This window comes from Moschus berezovskii, chromosome 8 (assembly GCF_049115385.1).
Source record: "Moschus berezovskii isolate FMDL1 chromosome 8, NW_MosBer_1.0, whole genome shotgun sequence".
NCBI classification, from domain to species: domain Eukaryota; kingdom Metazoa; phylum Chordata; class Mammalia; order Artiodactyla; family Moschidae; genus Moschus; species Moschus berezovskii.
In genome coordinates this window covers 72,014,268-72,031,638 of record NC_142467.1, presented here as the reverse complement: position 1 = coordinate 72,031,638, position 17,371 = coordinate 72,014,268, and the positions used below count along the sequence as shown (strand labels likewise).

At 45.5% G+C, this 17,371-nt stretch overlaps 1 protein-coding gene and 1 long non-coding RNA gene across 5 annotated transcripts in view; one reads left to right on the top strand and one right to left on the bottom strand.

Annotated features, from left to right (window-relative positions):
* Window positions 1-17,371, top strand: part of LOC129558258 (uncharacterized) — a 50,241-nt gene that overhangs the window by 963 nt on the left and 31,907 nt on the right. Inside the window, exons 2-4 of the long non-coding RNA XR_016038046.1 lie at window positions 8,399-8,457; window positions 10,422-10,474; window positions 11,125-12,368. This is a non-coding gene — a long non-coding RNA (uncharacterized LOC129558258). The remainder of the gene's footprint in view (window positions 1-8,398; window positions 8,458-10,421; window positions 10,475-11,124; window positions 12,369-17,371) is intronic.
* TRIM52 (tripartite motif containing 52) lies at window positions 6,087-11,761 on the bottom strand. 4 transcript variants are annotated; one of them, XM_055429216.2, is made up of 2 exons: window positions 10,955-11,761; window positions 6,087-6,404 (listed from the first exon to the last, which is right to left on the bottom strand). In XM_055429216.2, the coding sequence occupies exons 1-2, from the start codon at window positions 11,759-11,761 to the stop codon at window positions 6,087-6,089; spliced, it is 1,125 nt and encodes a 374-aa protein (XP_055285191.1). The 4 variants fall into 4 exon arrangements, with proteins under 4 accessions (XP_055285191.1, XP_088694866.1, XP_088694868.1 ...); XM_088838740.1 differs by lacking the exon at window positions 6,087-6,404 and adding an exon at window positions 6,587-8,419; XM_088838742.1 differs by lacking the exon at window positions 6,087-6,404 and adding an exon at window positions 6,587-8,234.

The following is a 17,371-nucleotide window of genomic DNA, read 5'->3' as shown; positions in this document are numbered from 1 at the left end:
GGTGGCAGTTGACAGAGGGCCTGCAGGCTGGGGGAAGAACCTTGCAGACTACTAGAAGGCCTGCCTTTGGGAAGGAACAGCGTGGGACAATGTGGCAAACCTGCTACGGGGTATGGCTACTCAGATGTGTGAAGGCCAGAATCTGTCCCTTGAAAGCAGCTACTCTCCTGGTGCCTTGCACACGTCTGCCTTCCTCCACAGCCAAGTTGGGCTCACCAGGAACAGCCTTCGCTGTGTTCCTGCACAGCCTAAGGACTCAAATTTAAGAGTTCTATTATCTGCCTTCCTGGCACCCCCAAATGGCTGTCCTGTAGTTTTTCCAACACTGAACTCTAACCCTACCCATGGTTTTTTGTATTTTTTTTTTTAGTATTTATTTAGCTGCACCCTTAGTTGTGGCATGTGGGATCAGTTCCCTGACCAGGGATCCAACTGTGGCCCCCCTGTATTGGGAACACAAGAGTTTTAGCCCACTGGACCACTAGGGAAGTCCTTACCCATGCGTTTTGTTTCTCCTGTGATGGTGGGAGATCCTTGCCTTTACCCACCTTAGTATCCAGCTTGCTGCCCACAACTCGGGCCATGATTAAGCCTCCCTGGGTAATCAGCACAATGGAGAGGTGAGTGATTCTATGGTCATCTCTGTGGAATGTGAGATGTGTTACACAAAATTTCCTCTGTCCTCAAGAACACTTGCTCCTCCACCTCCTACCTCTGCTCTCCAAAGACACCCTTACTCAATCACATTATTATATTTTTTCCCCTCGAAAAACCTCATTTGACTGTTTCTTGAAATGTGTCCAGGGTACCCCTGTGGAATCTGCATCCTTGAGGCAGCGTGCCAGGAAACTAGGTTTAAAAGGAGCCTGTCGGGTCCCTCATCCTGGCTCAAAGATGGGACCTTTCTGTAACAACAGACTTTTTTCCAGAAGCCTCCCAGACGATCCTTGCTCTCCCAGGTTCCCAGCCCACCCCTGCCCAGCCCCTCCCAAGGTCCTCCTTGCCCTGCCTCTGCTCTGAGACAGTTGAAAGTGACTTTCCAAACCCGCAGGCTTCTTCCCACACTTGTCTCTAATCTTGAGATGATTCTGGGGTCAAGGAGGGAATTCGGGTTTTGCCCTGGTGCTCACCAGGACTAAGCTGGCAATGCCAGTAGAGAGAGACATGGGATGTAGTGGACTTCCCCATCGACCAGAGACCCTGCAGGATTCAGGCTTTCTACTTTAGAGCTCTTCTACAGCCATCACCTGGTCTCTTCTCTCTTGGAAGGGAGGCTGGCAGGCCACAGTGCCACTGAAGGACAGTCTTTAGCTGAAGGAGGCCTTGCCCTGGCCCTGGGGATGCTGGGGACCTCTTTGGCGTTGGCTCTGGGTAGAGGTGGGGGTGGAGTGACCTTTGCAGCCCAGCCACATTCACGCCTGCTTCCCTCAAGGGCACTCTGTGGCTCCCTGCTGCAGTGGTTCCCAACCTTTTTGACACCAGGGACCAGTTTTGTGGAAGACAGTTTATCCATGGACGTGGAGGTGGGTGGTTTTAGGATAATTCAAACACATTGCATTTATTGTGCACTTTATTTCTATTATTATCAACTCCGCCTCAGATCATCAGGCATTAGATTCCAGAGGTTGGGGACCCCTGGCATGGAAGCCCTCACTTAGCCCTGGTTAGGGATCTGCCTGGACTCCTCACTCCTGTTGAGGAGGCTGTAGGTTGTGTTGGTTAGCAGAAGGATCCTGGCTCCTTCCAGCAGAGTGTTGTCCCTCAGCTGCTGGATAGTTTGAGAATCAGATGTGCCTTTCTTAACAAAGTCTACTTACTACCCTGGCCAGATTGGGCCAGACCTCTTTCTTCTCATTCAGGGCATTTCTTCTCCAACCTCAGGGAGGTGGAAGGCTGCTGGAGGCTCTCATCTGCCCTTTAGGGAAGACTCAGCTCTCCTCCAAGCTATCCTCCCACTTTTCCAGGCAGCCCACACGCTGTAGGTAGAACCAGTCCTGGCTCCGAGCTTACTGCTGTCTCACCTACTTATTGTCTTGGCCCCTGGGCAGCCCCATCCTTCCCCTGTGCCCATGGGCACCACCTCTAGTCCCCACAAGGTAAGAATCCCACAGAAGAAATTGGAGATGCTTTGCTAAGGAAGTCTGTCTCACCATTCCTTTCCTGAAGGAAGCCCCTAGGTCCCACACAGCTGGAAAGAGTCCTTCAGACTTCTTGTTGGAGGCTCATGATCTCTGGGAGCAGAGGCCTCCATCCCCTCCTGCCAGCATTCAAGAGGTAGGAGAGGTCTTCCCTTGAATGCTGAGGTGAGGACCTAAGGGAAAGGTGTATGGCTGGGACCGGAGGGCCTGCTGACTGCCAGCACTGGGCAGATGACTTCCTTTTGTTTTACTGTCCTTCTGCAGACTCAGTGTGGTTGGCTCTGGCATACCCCATACTCCATTGTTATGACTACATTGGCCCTCCCTTGCTCCTCCAACTCATCCATCAATTCTCTCCCATACAGAATATGCATTGTTCTGCCTGGAAGGCCCACCATGTCTTATCACCACCACCACCCCTCCCCCCTCCCCTTAGTTAAATCTAAGCTTCCTTCAAGTCTCAGCTCAAGTTGCCACATCTGGGAGGCCCTCTGTGACCCTCAGGTGTATGTCAGGCTCCTTTATTTAATGCTGTCCTACTAGTGGTGCAGTGTGTGTTGGGTCTCTTAAATTCTGCCAGCCTCCCCTGTGAGTGCCCTAAGGATAGAGATTAGGCTGTTTCTGCTCACATTTTGCATTCCCAGCACCAGGTAGAGGGTTTCGCATGTGGAAGATTCTAACTTTGGTGGTCAGCCTCACACGCTGAGTATTTAGAAGCAAGTAGTTAAAGGCAGGACATTCTAGGCAGAGGGATCAGCTTAGGGAGGAGATGTGCAAACTTGTGCATGGTTTGCATGCACAAGTTTGAGCATGGTTATTTCAAGAGAGAAGGCAGAGTGAAATCCAAGGTGGGCAGTTCACCCTAGTGATTTTGTCCTGAAGCCCAGGACAGATTATCTCATCCCTCTCCTGCCTACCCTTGATCTTACTGAAAGGCATTTGTTGTCAAAGTGGAGGCTAAGTTGGAGGAGTAAGACTAGAAAAAAGTAAGAATTCAGAAGCTGAACCAGAGGGTCCCCTGGAGGATCATGAGACTCTTATAAAGGAAGGAATAGACGACTTACCAAAGGTCTTATGAGTGAGGGGTTGAACATCTCTTCCAATCCATCTCTATCCTGCTTCCTCCATTCCAGGGTCTAGAGTCAGGTTCTGTATACAGAAGCTATGTAATGATTGAGGCCTAAAGAATTAAGTTCAAAAAGGCTGAAGACAGGGAAATGTGAGACTATAATTATAGGTTCTGTTCCATTCTTCCTAGTCAGAGGCAGGGACGTGGCATTAAATCAATGCTGGGACTAGATCTTGAAATCACATGCCATTTTTTAATCTCTTGAAAGGTCCCTTGTCCATCTTAGGCAGAAATCTGAGGTCTAACAGTCTCCCAGAAAGCTGCTAACATATCCTGTGGGTTTTCCCTGAGAGATGGATTGGCAGTCCCCAGGCTCTGGGTGCTTTAGCACAGTGGTCCCCAAACTTTTTGGCACCAGGGAACATTTCATGGAAGACAATTTTTCCATGGATGTGGGCAGGGTGGGGAGGTGGTTTTGGTTTCTCTGATCACTCACCTTCTACTATGTGGCCCTGTTTGGGACCCCTGCTTTACCAGATGTGCAGAGTCACAGGCTGTGAAAGTGGGCATGATCTGGGCAAGTGGCTATATTCCAGGCAAGACCATAAGAAATGCCAGCAAAAGGCAAACTTCTTTGCTTTGTTAAAGGATTTAAAATAGCACTCGGTGGTAGGGAGAAACAAAATGTGACCCAGGGTGCTTGTTCTCAGCTTTTTACCAGGAAGAGAATTTCATATGAACCAGGGTCAAGAGATTGTGTTGAAATGGAAACTTGAGGTTAACTAGCTTACTACAAGATATGAGGGCTGAGAAGCAGACAGCTCTCAGCCCATGTAACCCTTCCCTGCTGACACTTGGGTTAAACAGCCAGAGCCTGCTGAGAAATTCCATCCTTTGCTATAGAGGGAGAGAAGGGATTTTACACACCTAGGAAATGGTAGTCAAAAACAGGGTGTGACCTCCAGGAATCCTCTTGCAGACCACCTGGATCCTCCTTTATCTTTGAAGGGCCCTGCTTGATGCCAAGTGGAACTGTCGACCAGAAGGCCCTGACCAACTCTGGATCTGAATCTTTTAGGATGGGGGAAAAGGCAAGGAAGGTCTCAGCCTGAATGAAGCTAGGAGGAATAAGCCTCCTTGTTCTTTAAGGCTATTTCTAATTCAAATCCCTAAGGTATCCATTTTCCCCCTTCTTTGGAAGCAGGAGAATTGGGGAGAAGAGTAGCAGGTCTCCTGATAACAGGAGCCTTGTGGCATCGCCTCCTATACTTCCCGCATGCACAGGTGAGCTGTTGCCCCAAGTCCAAGATTCTCTGAGGATTCTGATTTGTGGGCAGACACTATCATTAAAAAGTTAAACCAAATACAAGCTTATTTATACTTAAATTTGTCCTGTTTTGAGGTTTTTTGGGAAAGTGGGTAATAGTTTTTAGCTACTTTCCACTAGAATTCTCCTGTCACATCTCCCACATGAAATCTATACGGATCACAAGTTTAACTGGCTCAAGGCCATTTTGGTCAGATTTAAACAAACGAGCCGCCTTTTCTCCTTTTACACCTAAAACTATAACCTTACAGCCTCTCTCCTGATTGAGAAAAGAAAATTGTCTTTTCCTTTTTCATCTTCCCTTTGGACTTTACTACTCTTGAGAGTCCTACAAAGGATCAAAATTCAACCTGTTTTTGTACAGAACTATACAGTCCAACGTGATTTGATTACCTTGTAGCTCATTCAGTAAAGAATCTGTCTGCAGTGCAGGAAACCTGGGTTCAGTTCCTGGGTCAGGAAGATCCCCTGGAGAAGGAAATGGCAACCCACTCCAGTGTTCTTGCCTGGAGAATCCCAGGGACGGGGGAGCCTGGTGGGCTGCCGTCTATGGGGTCGCACAGAGTCGGACACGACTGAAGTGACTTAGCAGGATAGCTTCCAAAGGGGGTCAGGGATAAGGGGTGGAAAGCAGCATAGAATCTCTAGGTCCTATAAAGGCTTCAGGAGGCATGGCACAGGGACCAGAGGTTGATGGCCAATGGCAGAGGAGGCTTAGGTTTTAAAGAAGTGCTTTAAGGGCTGATGGATCAGTCCAGGGCTACTCCCACTCTGATAGGAACAGAGAGAGGCTCTGGTCTTAGTTCTGAATACTTAAAATACTGCCGTATGTCTCTGCTGAAACTAAGGAATAGCTGAAGTGAATGTCTTTTATTATTGTTTCTAGATCTTATTTCATATACTGCTTTATCCTAGTCCTTGATGGCAGTGATAGAGGCAACTCAGTTTAAAAAAAGGCTTGTTGACCCTGTTACCTGTATGCCAAAAACTGGGAGAAGTAGGGGTCTTAGTTAATCCACTGATGCTATGACTGCATTTAATAAAATTCCAGCTGGGTGAGGCTATGCTTCCCTGAACATTTTTAAACCCCCCTGCCAGGTACTGGGAGAAGGAAATGGCAACCTGCTTGTGTTCTTGCCTGGAGAATCCCAGGGACAGGGGAGCCTGGTGGGCTGCCGTCTATGGGGTCGCAAAGAGTCGGACACGACTGAAGAGACTTAGCAGCAGCAGCAGCAGCAGCCAGGTATTGACTACACGGCCTAAGTGAGGCTAGTAATGGCAAGTCTGTAGATATAACTAACTTTTCCAAGACTATAGCAGTGATTCTTAATCACCACTCCCTCCAAGACATCTGGCAATGTCTGAGACATTTGTGGTTGTCACAACTTGTGGTGGAGAAGTGCTACATACATCTAGTAGGTGGGATCCATAGATGCTGCTAAGCATCCTCAAATGCACAGACTATCCCCCACCCCCCAAAGCAAAGAATTATCTCACTCAAAATGACAAGAGTGCTGAGGTTGAGAAACCCTGGTCTAGAACACAACATGGATCAGTTCTTCGTGCCAACACTAATCATGAAGTACAGGGTCAGAAGGACAGTAAGTAAGGCTAGCAAGTGTCTGATAAATTGGGAAAGAAAAAAATTAGGAGTCAGGGGAACAGTGGCCTCCATAAAGATGAAGGGCATGTATAACTGGAGTGTGTTTAACTGTACTAGAATGTGAACAGCTAAAGTCATGGTACAACTGGAGTTCAGGATTTCAGGTGTGTAGCAAGTCTGTGTGAAGAAGAGGTCCAGGGTACAGCCACAGGAGAGAGGAGCAAGTTTAAACAGCCTGACTTGTGATACAGCAGTCAACAGCTGAACCTAGTAGGGAAGACATTCAATAAACAGATGAGCATCTGATGGATATGTATCAGTTTCTCTCAATGTTTATGTAACCCACACCTTTTTTCCCCATATACCTTAACACCTCACATTCTCCTTCCTTCAATGTTATTTAAAATTACAAAATTAAGTTTCATGACTAAAATTAATCAAAGCAATGGTAAATTTTGGAAGGCAAACATTTATTCAAATGATATAATAACCATGTCACTGTTACGCCTTAACTTTTCTTTCCTGGATGGTGTAGAAAATTCAACAAAACATAAGCTGCTTTGACAACACTCTTGCAGTGTTTTCTCCCACAGTTAGTTATACCAATTTTTTAAAAAACCTTTTAAGATATAAGGAGACAAATGGAATAATGAAGGATTAAAATCTGAAAATTTCTAGTCAAAACAATCCAACTTTGAGTTCCACAAACTCCTCAAGTTCTTCCAGTGAGAATAGAACATTAAGTGTGAAACATGAGACATTCTTCCCAAAGCTACCACAGATAGGTTTTAAGAACAAGGTCAACAAAACATCATCCAGAATAGTTTTAGATTTTTTTTTTTTCCTGGAAATAACATTCACGAATCTGGTTCTCGAAAGATTAGCGAAGAAAATTGACATTTTTTGGATGAGTTTGCTGTTTGTAGAGATTTTTGGCAAGTGCTTAAAGTGCTCATTTCATAACAAGCAGTGATGTTGGTGTCTGTTCCTTGACATTTCAGGGTCAACGTATTTTAAGCTTCAGTGTGTTAAATTCTGCTTCAAGTTTTAAAGTACAGATTCTTTATCATTGGTGTCCCAAATTAGTTGTTCTGTCCATAAATTCAGGTGAACCAAGTTTTCTGATCAAGGAAACTCAGTGCGTGACAGAAATACTCTGAACAGCATTCAGATTTTTGAAAACCAAGGCAAACTGGGATCAGATGGACTACTTTTCACAACAGTTATGCTGACAGCAAGGCTTAAGATTTTCAGTAGATTATGGGCAGGCTGATGAAGTCAATGCTTGGTGGTGACTGCTACGGTACATCTCGCCAGTTTTCTTCAATTTTTGACAAAGGCCCAGATCTAAAACATGCCATTGCTGTAGCACCACTAACATATACTTCTCTAATTTTTTTCTTCCAACTAATTTCATTTCATACAACTTCAAAAATACTGTCTTTAGTGCTAGGCTTAGTGAAAATAGTACATCCAGAGTTTTTAAAGCCTTACTCTGAACAAAGCAAAGTACAGTTTTCTTCATCAGTAGATTAATCTCAACTAACAGCAAAGAAGGATGAGCTGATGTTTGTTTTTTGTTTAAACCCGATGTTTGATAGGTAGGCTCAGTCAATGAATTCAGATGCAGAAGTTGATGAAGAAATTCTGGAATTCCTCAATTTCCTCTCAAAGTTATGGCAGCACTCGGAATGCAAGGTTTCACTAGTTTCTCCATTTTTTTCTCCTTTGCAATTAAAAGAGTTATTTAGTATTAGGCAGGCATTCATGGCCTTTGAAGATTCTTATTAATATTCCAATACTGTCCAATCTTAAAACTGCAGAGAATTGTGCTTTGCAGAATACTTCACTGTTTTTAGTGGCATAACTTTTAACAGTGTCTGGCATGTGTCACTGCCCAACACTTTCAGATAACTCAACTGAAGAAGCTGACCCTATCTTCTGCATCATTCAGAATACATGCTTGATAAAAGCCTCAAAAATTTTTTTGGCTGCCACCTTTAGCTACCTCAAGGAAAAAAACAGAAAAACAGGAGTACTGATGATGGAAGCCTCTGGTCCCTCTTGCAGAGCGATGAATGATTTTACCGGCGGCAGCTGGGTGGCAGGGCGTTACAGGCATCGTTATGCCTGAGCCTCAACAAGTGAAATCTTTGTTCATTTTCTTTTTATACACCCATCTGCTGGCTAAAACCTTACATCGTTTAACGGTACCCTTGGTCAATCTAAACGATCTTACTTTCATAATCCTCTGATTCTAGCTTGAAGAGTCAAGACGAACTCTAACTCACGGGGTGAACAAAATGGAAGATGTAAATAAGTAAGTGTTTCAGAGTTAAAAAAGCCTCTTATACAAAATTAAACTTTAAGGAATAGCAGTATGAATGGTACCATATCCACAACAAACATCTCTGGGTATCCAGTTTGTTATATACCTACTGATTACAGGCTTTACTCTGAATACTTCTTGGTCTGTCTTTGTATTCCCACCAGCCAAGGAGTTCTTTTCAATTTATTTCTTATATTATGAAAAATTAAATCTTTTTTCAACATTACAATATTAAGTATGAGTTAATAAACTATAACTTTCCTCATACCTGGCAATGCTGATATAATGTGTGAAGGGAGGGGGAGAGAATGCTTTCTTTTCTATTTCTGAAAATCCCTAACCTGTTCCTTGAGTCTATGAGTAACAACTTCCTACTGTAACCTTAAAACTAAAAAAGCTTGATCACCTCCAAAGGAGATTAAAATTTTGGTAAATTAATAGCTGACAAGAGAGAATTTAATGTAACCAGAACTGTGTGGTGGTTAATGTACAGCAAATTAAATAAACCATTATACAAAAACAGTTCCATATAATGTTAACTATTATTGTGAGAACTTTGTATCATAAGATTCTAAATCGTGCTACTGTAAGACACATGTTTACCAATAAAAAACAAAACTATAAACCATATAAAGAAGGCCTACACAATTATTACCTCTTCAGTGTAATTCCTGTGTTTGGTAACACCATCAACCTAAGTTCTGGTATATGTTTGAAAAAAAAAGTTTTATTTTCTTTTAAATAGTTTATATTTTGAAAGGGATTATCTCCAATTTAATTTGATTGTGCTGTTTATACTTACCAGTGTGCTTTATAAGTAACTTCAAATGAGTTTCAAATGAGTGTTAGCTGGCTTCTCAAGATAAAGAGATTACCTCTTTTTCTCTTGTCTAAACTACCTTTCAATTAAAATTTTGGTTTCAAAAATTCTTTTCAGGAAATCCTGGCAGAGGAATGAAAAGGTCACCTCCTCTCCTTAGCTTTAGGTACTAAACCCCAGAAGTACAGGACATAGTTTCTTCTATAGGCAAACTTAATTATTACCCTGGGGGGAAAGCAGATACTAAGGTTTATCCTTAATTCATATTAATATGATGGAATTAGCAATGGTTTGTAGTGAAGATTTGTGTCTTAACTGTGTACTTACCAACAGTTACTATGAAACGGGGCGGGGGTCAGGGGTAGGGGGGTGAGGGATGATAATATCTAATATATAATGCCTGTAGGGCAGGGTTCTGTTTGTATTTTGACTGCAACCCAGAGTAAGCGATACATTTTGTGTCCCAAGTATACACCTGTGTACATATAACTTAAAAGTTTCATAAAACAATACTTACCCTCACTATGCTCCCACACACTCGATATTTTCTCCTTTCATTTAAAAATAATGCTGGGCATGACCCATTTAAGACCCACCAATTGGACAAAACCCACAGTTTGAAAACCACTGCTGTAGAATATGAGAAAATACACTTTATAAACTGTAAAGCACTTCTGAGACATGAGCAACTGCTACTAAGACTTTTATGGACCTGAAGACAATCTTTCTCTCCTTTGGGTACTGCTAGGAGTCATATCCATGTAGGCTTTTTTTGACAGTCTTCATGCTGTCACTGAGATTAATTCTCTAATACTCAGATCAGAACTAGAAAGCAAGGTTTAACCAAATCAGAACCCAAATAAATTAGAGGAAACTAGAGGAAAGCCAAAGAAACATCTGTTTAGTGCTTTATGGTTTATAAAACACTTTCATATAAAATCTTTTTAATCTTAACAAGCCTAGGAGAAAAGTAAAGCTAAGAGGTTGAGGCTTGCCCAAGATTAGACAGTAAGCTTTAGAGCCTGGTCATCTGATCCTAAATCCTTAACTTCTTCTGCTATGATAAAGTAACAGGTAAGGAAAATGATTGGGGCAGGTTTATTCTGACGTTTATGTCCTCTGCCTTTCTCTACAGGGGAAATGGGCCCCACTGAAGGCAGGAAAGTAACTCCAGACTTTACTAGGCAGGTATGTCCAGCTGCTCTTATTAGCAGGAACCACACTCTGGCTTTTTAGTCTACCAATTAGTCCTCAGTTTTGACACTGCTTGTGCTGATGTCCTAAATGTCTAGTTATCTACAAGCACTATGGTTTTCCATTCCTGTGTATTAAGGATCCTGGAGTCTTGGTCAGGTATAGACTCAGTACTTATATAAGAGGGAAATTAAGTTGGGGAGTCGGGAGGAGTCTGTTACTTGTACCCCCTTACACTTGGGCAAATTGAAAGGGAGTAAGGACAGTTATCAGCTCCTGATTACTGTCTTTAGTCTTTACTCAGTTTCCTCTGGGGAAGCCAGTCAGCCTCAGCCAATGTTTCTTTTCTCCACATATCTCTCTTCACCCTGTGCCTCATCCCTCACAAAAAAAGAGGTTCAGCTACAAAGTACCCAGCTGCCCTGGTTTCTCCTCCACTTCCTTCAAATCCTCCCATTCTCCCATGCTGCTCACCTTGTACTCGTGTACCACTTCGTCTACTGGCACCACACTATGCTGTTTGTGGCTCCTGGATTCTCGACATATCACACAGATGGCCTCTCTGTCCACCTCACAGTAGAGTTTCAGAGCTTCCTGGTGTTTGGAGCAGATGCCCTGATCATTCACCCGGCTCTCTCGATTAGGAGTGGGACACATCTGGCGAATTATCTGGACCATGTTCGCTAGCTGCAAGTTGGGACGAAAGCTGCGACGCTTAAAGCTCTTTCGGCACTGGGGGCAGGTGAACTGACGTGGAGGGGCTGGAGGCGGGGCCAGGTGAGTGTCAGGGTACAGCTCTTCGTCGTCCTCATCGTATTCTTCCAAAACCGCCTCCTCTTGCAGGTAGACGTTAATTCTCAGGTCATGTCTCAAGCCTCCCAGGTAGTAGTCCGTATCTTCCTCCTCTTCCTCCTGGTCCCACACATAATCCATGCCGTCCCTTATGCCACCGTCACCGACCCAGGGTTCATCATCCTCTTGGTCCTGGAACAACTCTTCGTCAGCATTCCCCTGGTATAAAACCTCCCGAATGGAGTTGCCCCATCCACCGATGGCCCCTACTGCCTCGTCGTCGTCCTCGTCCTCCTCCCACTCATCTTCGTCTTCCTCCCTGTCTTGCTCATTATCTTCCTTGCCCCACAGTTGGGTCACACACCCTCGGCAAAAGTTATGACCACAGCCGATGGACACGGGATCCTTGAAGTAATCCAGGCAGATGGCACACACGGCTTCCTCCTGAAGTGTCTGCAAGGGGTTAGGAGTAGTGGCACTGCCAGCCATCTTAACGCGCTGTCGGTTGGTGTGGATGCGTCAGTTCACAGCCGAGGGGCAGGGGAAGCACCTGCGGACCTGCCTCCAAGCTACGCTGGTGATTCAAAGCTGTCCTCAACTCTGCTCTCCCTCCTCAGGCTCTCAGAGAAGCCTTGCTTCCTTCTCTCAGGCGCTCCTTGAACTCACAGCTGCCCTCCGAAGGCAGTGGGGAAAGAACCAGGCTGCGGCCCCCCACTTCCCTTCGAAACTCAGCGTTCAAACTCAGACCACTCCACACTCCTCGCCTGCCTCCGGGTGTGCGCGACCCGGCGGCGTTCTCCTCAGCAGCCGGCGCTCCTCACCCCGTCGCAGGCAACCGAAAATGACGTAGGCACGCTAACACGCGGGAGACGGCGGACTGGGCGGGCGGAGGACCACGTCTCTATGGTGCCCCCGGAAACGCGCCAGGCAAGAACCCCGGCCGTCCATTCAGCTATCACAGATAGGAAAAACTGCCTGGTCGGGATGGGTGGAGGCGGCGAGAGAATCAACTCAAGCCACGCGTTCTCCAGTCAGCCAAACACAGAGGGTCCAGCAGCCGCTCAGGAAAGCCAGTCCCCGCATGCACCCAAGAGTCGTAAGTGCGGCGACCAAGCTCTGGTGCTCCTGTATTTCCGACCCCCGTCTACCCAGAGGCTTTTGTGGTAGGGAGGACTCCTCCGAGGCTCCCGCGCTCGAGGGTGTGGTCTGTCGGAACCTGGCGGGATTGAGTTTGCTGTGCCCCTGCGTGGCCGTGAAGTGGAAGAATCTCGCATAAAAATCTGGGTGCTTCCAACTTTCCTTCTCAGATCAATTCACCCCTTTCTTGCTGCCTACCCTCAGACACCTTAGACTCAGCATACTCTACACCGACTTCGTCTGTGTATCTTTTCACCTCCATCTATAATCCTTCCGTTCAGCATCTACTCTCCATGCTTGCGATTTCCCCGGTGGCTCGGACGGTAAAAGCGTCTGCCTACAATGCGGGAGACCCGGTCTTGATCCCTGGGTGGGGAAGATCCCCTGAAGAAGGAAATGGCAACCCACTCCAGTACTCTTGCCTGGAAAATCACATGGACGGAGAAGCCTGGTAGGCTACAATCCATGGGGTCGCAAAGAGTCGGACACGACTGATCGACTTCACTTTCTTTCCATGAATGCACTCATGCACTTACCCAAATAACCATTCATTTTTCATCCATCCCTCTGCCTTTCCATTCATCCACCATATGTATGAATAACCCTTCCATCCATTTATCCACCCACTTTCATCTGTCCACATTATAAGAACAATAACAACAGAAAATGAGTAAGGCGTGATAGGGTCCTTCAAGAAGTTACAGAGTTATAGACGTTTGGTCATCTGTCACCTAAGGTTTACAGGGTTTGTTTGTTTAACTTGGCCCTCAGTAAAAAGTACATTGCACATATTGATTCAATACTGCTGCTGCTAAGTCACTTCAGTCGTGTCCGACTCTGTGTGACCCAGTAGACGGCAGCCCACCAGGCTCCCCCATCCCTGGGATTCTCCAGGCAAGAACACTGGAGTGGGTTGCCATTTCCTTCTCCAATGTGTGAAAGTGAAGTCGCTCAGTCATGTCTGACTCGCAGCGACCCCATGGACTGCAGCCTACCAGGCTCCTCCGTCCATGGGATTTTCTAGGCAAGAGTACTGGAGTGGCTTGCCATTGCCTTCTCCAATTGATTCAATACAGGCTTCCACATATATGACAGAAACAAAATTTGGGGAAATTGTTCTTTTCCTTGAGGCATTCATATCACTCTGATATGTTCTGCTTCAATAAGATGCTGTTCAAGACCCATTGGAGTGATTGCAAAGTCACTTTGGTGTGAGGAACTCCATTTGCCCTAACAGAAATTTCTGCCAACCCTGGATCCTGTGTTCTTCCTCTCTGGGCCTGAACTTGAACACAGAGCAAGAATGATAAATGCACTATTCAACATTGTACACACAGCTCCTCTATCATAGTGCTGAATATACAGCTAATACTCCCGATATATCTGCAGAGTAAATAAATGAAACACAACAAATTGCTAGGATCAAGGATTTTTATCTCCTCAAATCTAGGTCTTCTCTATTTCTGTTTCTTCCAGCCTATATTTTCCCTATCAGCTTCCAAATGGACAAAAAATTTTCTGAAGGGTCATTTGCACTCATTCAGTGCATCCTTCAGCCACCAGAACCATTTACCTGAAATGAAGATCTGACACGCTCTTGCCAGGCTGTTGCCTCTGTCTTTGGGCACATTGTTCACTCACCTAGAAGCCTCGCACTTCACTCCTTCACGTAGGTATAATCCCTAGTTAAGCTTCAGGTCTCTGCCTAGGCATAAACTCCTGAAGGAGACTCTTCTCAGAGGATGGCACTGAGAGTCAGTTCCTAGGCAGGTTGGTAAGAAGTCCGGGGTGCCGGGGGAGGGGGAGGAGGAGAGAGGGGTCCCGAGCCCTGGAGAAGGAGAAAGGAGTCTGGGGCTCTCAAGGAGAAAAGGACAAATGACTTTTTCTACATTGCTTTGTCTTAGTCAATATAACAATTTATCTTGCTCAAGGACATGTTTCTTCTTCTTGAGAACCTTTTGGCTAATCCTGTCATCTTAAAATGTGTATTATGAGAGTGGGTCTGGTGAGACCTTTCTGTTGTTAGTTCTAATCTTAAGATGTATGTTGTGAAAATGGGTCTGGTAAAAGTATATAAGGCCTTGATAAGATTAGCAAGTGAGGGCACTCTCGTCCCCCTTCTGATGTCTGTGTCAGAAGCTTTCTCTGTCCCTTTTTCACTTTAATAAAACTCTGCTGCACAAAAGCTCATTAGTGATCAAGCCTGGTCCCTGGTCCTGAAGCTGCACCTTTCACCGTGAGTTATCAGCACCAGCCTGTCTTCAGACCCCAGCTCTGTTACTCATTTTCTGTATGACCTTGGGTTAGTTACTAACATCCCTGTGCTGCAGTTTTTGCACATGCAGCATAAAGATGATAGCAGCACACGTATCATGTGTGTGTGAGTCGCTCAGCTGTGTCTGACTCTCTGCGACCCCATGCGCTGTAGCCTGCGAGGCTGCTCTGTCCATGGAATTCTCCAGGCAAGAATCCTGGAGTGGTTTGTCATTCTCTTCTCCAGCAGGTTTTCCCAACCCAGGGATTGAACCCAGGTCTTCTGCGTTGCAAGCAGACTCTTTATTGTTTGAGCCACCGGGGAAGCCTAGCACATACATCATGGGTTGTTGTAAAATTGGGTTAATTGTAAAATGGTTGGAACAGTGCCCACTGGAGTTATTTTTGTGTTTTTAGCACCTGCCACTATATTACTTTCCTGTAGTAGAGAAGTCTCAGAAGAAACTCTCCCTTATCTCTTATTCTCTCTTACTTCAAGTATATTCAAGTGATTGGAACCCTGAGGGGAAAAATGACCCACCATATGTCATCCTACTTTTTTTTTCTGTTGTTCTCAGCAGGCAGGGTCCAGAGCAGGGATCAAACTCCTCCCCACTGAAGTGGAGGTGCAGAGTCCTAACCACTGAACTGACAGGGAATTCTCTTGTTATCCTTGTGGTTCTGAGAGCCTTTAGTCTGGAGAGGACAGGAGTTGAAACAGGTCTTCCCTGTGTAAGGTGGGACACATATCCATGGTGTTTATTTGTTAGAAAACAAACATGTGAGCTCCCATATACAACCTGAGAGCCATCCTGGAGGTCATGACTGAGAAGCCACAGTGGGTAATATGTGCAACAGGAACTGGAAATTGAGTTTCAAGGCTGGAATACTTCCCCGTCCCTGAATTCAGGTTCTCCCCTGCACAGGGAAGGGGGTGGGCAAAGAGCTGGGGAGCAGACCAAGAGAAGAGGGGCCTGCTTATGAAAGCTAGTTCCTGCTTGCCCCAAGGAGCAGAGCCCAGGTGGGAAGGAGAGCTGGAGAAAGAGCAAGGAGGAATGAGTGAAAGAAGATGTGAGAGGAGGCTCGAGGGAGCATCCTGAAGGAACCAACGTGACTTAAACATATAGTGGACACCCATTCTCAAGAATACCTAGCTGAATGAAGACCTAATTCAGTACGATTTTATCTTGCTTCTCTTCTAAATTACCTCACCTCAAATCTAAGTGGCACCTGAGAGAGGGACTTTGTTTAGATTCCTTCATGTTGTGAAGCCTAGCTGATATTTTCCAGGGTATATAGAAGGCTTGGTTTTAAGCCCTCTTGCAACCTGTACACCATCAGCAACCAGGCACACTCTCCTATTCACAGAAGGACTGTTAGCCTTCTCTTGAACTCAGCTGGGGGCTGTGGGTAGTTGGAGCAGACAACTTGGCACACACAGGGCCTCAGGTATCATTGTCCCAGGGGCACTGGGAAAACAGAGCTGTGGAGGGCACTCAGGAGCTAGGGCTCAGCAATGAAGGTGGCTGCTGCTGCTGCTGCTAAGTCACTTCAGTCATGTCTGACTCTGTGCGACCCCATAGATGGCAGCCCACTAGGCTCACCCATCCCTGGGATTCTCCAGGCAAGAACACTGGAGTGGGTTGCCATTTCCTTCTCCAATGTGTGAAAGTGAAAAGTGAAGTCACTCAGTCGTGCCTGACTCTTAGTGACCCCATGGACTGCAGCCTACCAGGCTCCTCCGTCCATGGGATTTTCTAGGCAAGAGTACTGGAGTGGCTTGGCTGCCAGGACATTTTTCTTAGGATTCTAATTTCAGAAGATTTATCCATGGAAACTCACATCAGCCTTTTTAGGCTGAAAAATCCCACACAATGGCAGATGATTATATTCCAGTTTACGGTGAGGAGGCAAGCATTTGTCACACAGACACTGGGAATCACTTAGTCAGAGGTATCCGAGAGGCAGTGTAGCATGGGCTTGACCACACAGGGGTTGGCAAATCTGGCCCTTGGTTTCTTTTTGTAAGGACCAAGAGCAAAGAGCAATTATCCAACCAGTCCATTTTAAAGAAGATCAATCCTGGGTGTTCATTGGAGGGACTGATGCTAAAGCTGAAACTGCAATACTTTGGCCACCTCATGAGACGAGTTGACTCACTGGAAAAGACTCTGATGCTGGGAAGCATTGGGGGAGGGAGGAGAAGGGGACGACAGAGAATGAGATGGCTGGATGGCATCGCCAACTCTATGGACATGAGTTTGAGTGAACTTTGGGAGTTGGTGATGGACAGGGAGGCCTGGCGTGCTGTGATTCATGGGGTCGCAGAGAGTCGGACACGACTGAGCGACTGAACTGAACTGAACTGAAAATAGGAAAACAAAGGTGAATATTTATATAGAGACTGTGGCCAGAAAGGTCTAAAATATTTACTATCTGACACTTTACAAGAAAAGTTTACTGAAGCCTGGGATATGGGGTTAGAATGGAGGACCTCCAAAATGCCTTGTTGTTGTTTTCTTTAATCGGAGTATAGTTGATTTACAATATTGTGTTACTTTGAGGCATACAGCAAAGTGATTCAGTTACACAAATATATATATTCTTTTCCATTATGGTATATTAGAGGTTATTGAATATAATTCCCTGTGCTATACAGCAGGACTTTGCTGTCAGAGGTGGTTTTTTTGCTGTGCCACGTGGCATATG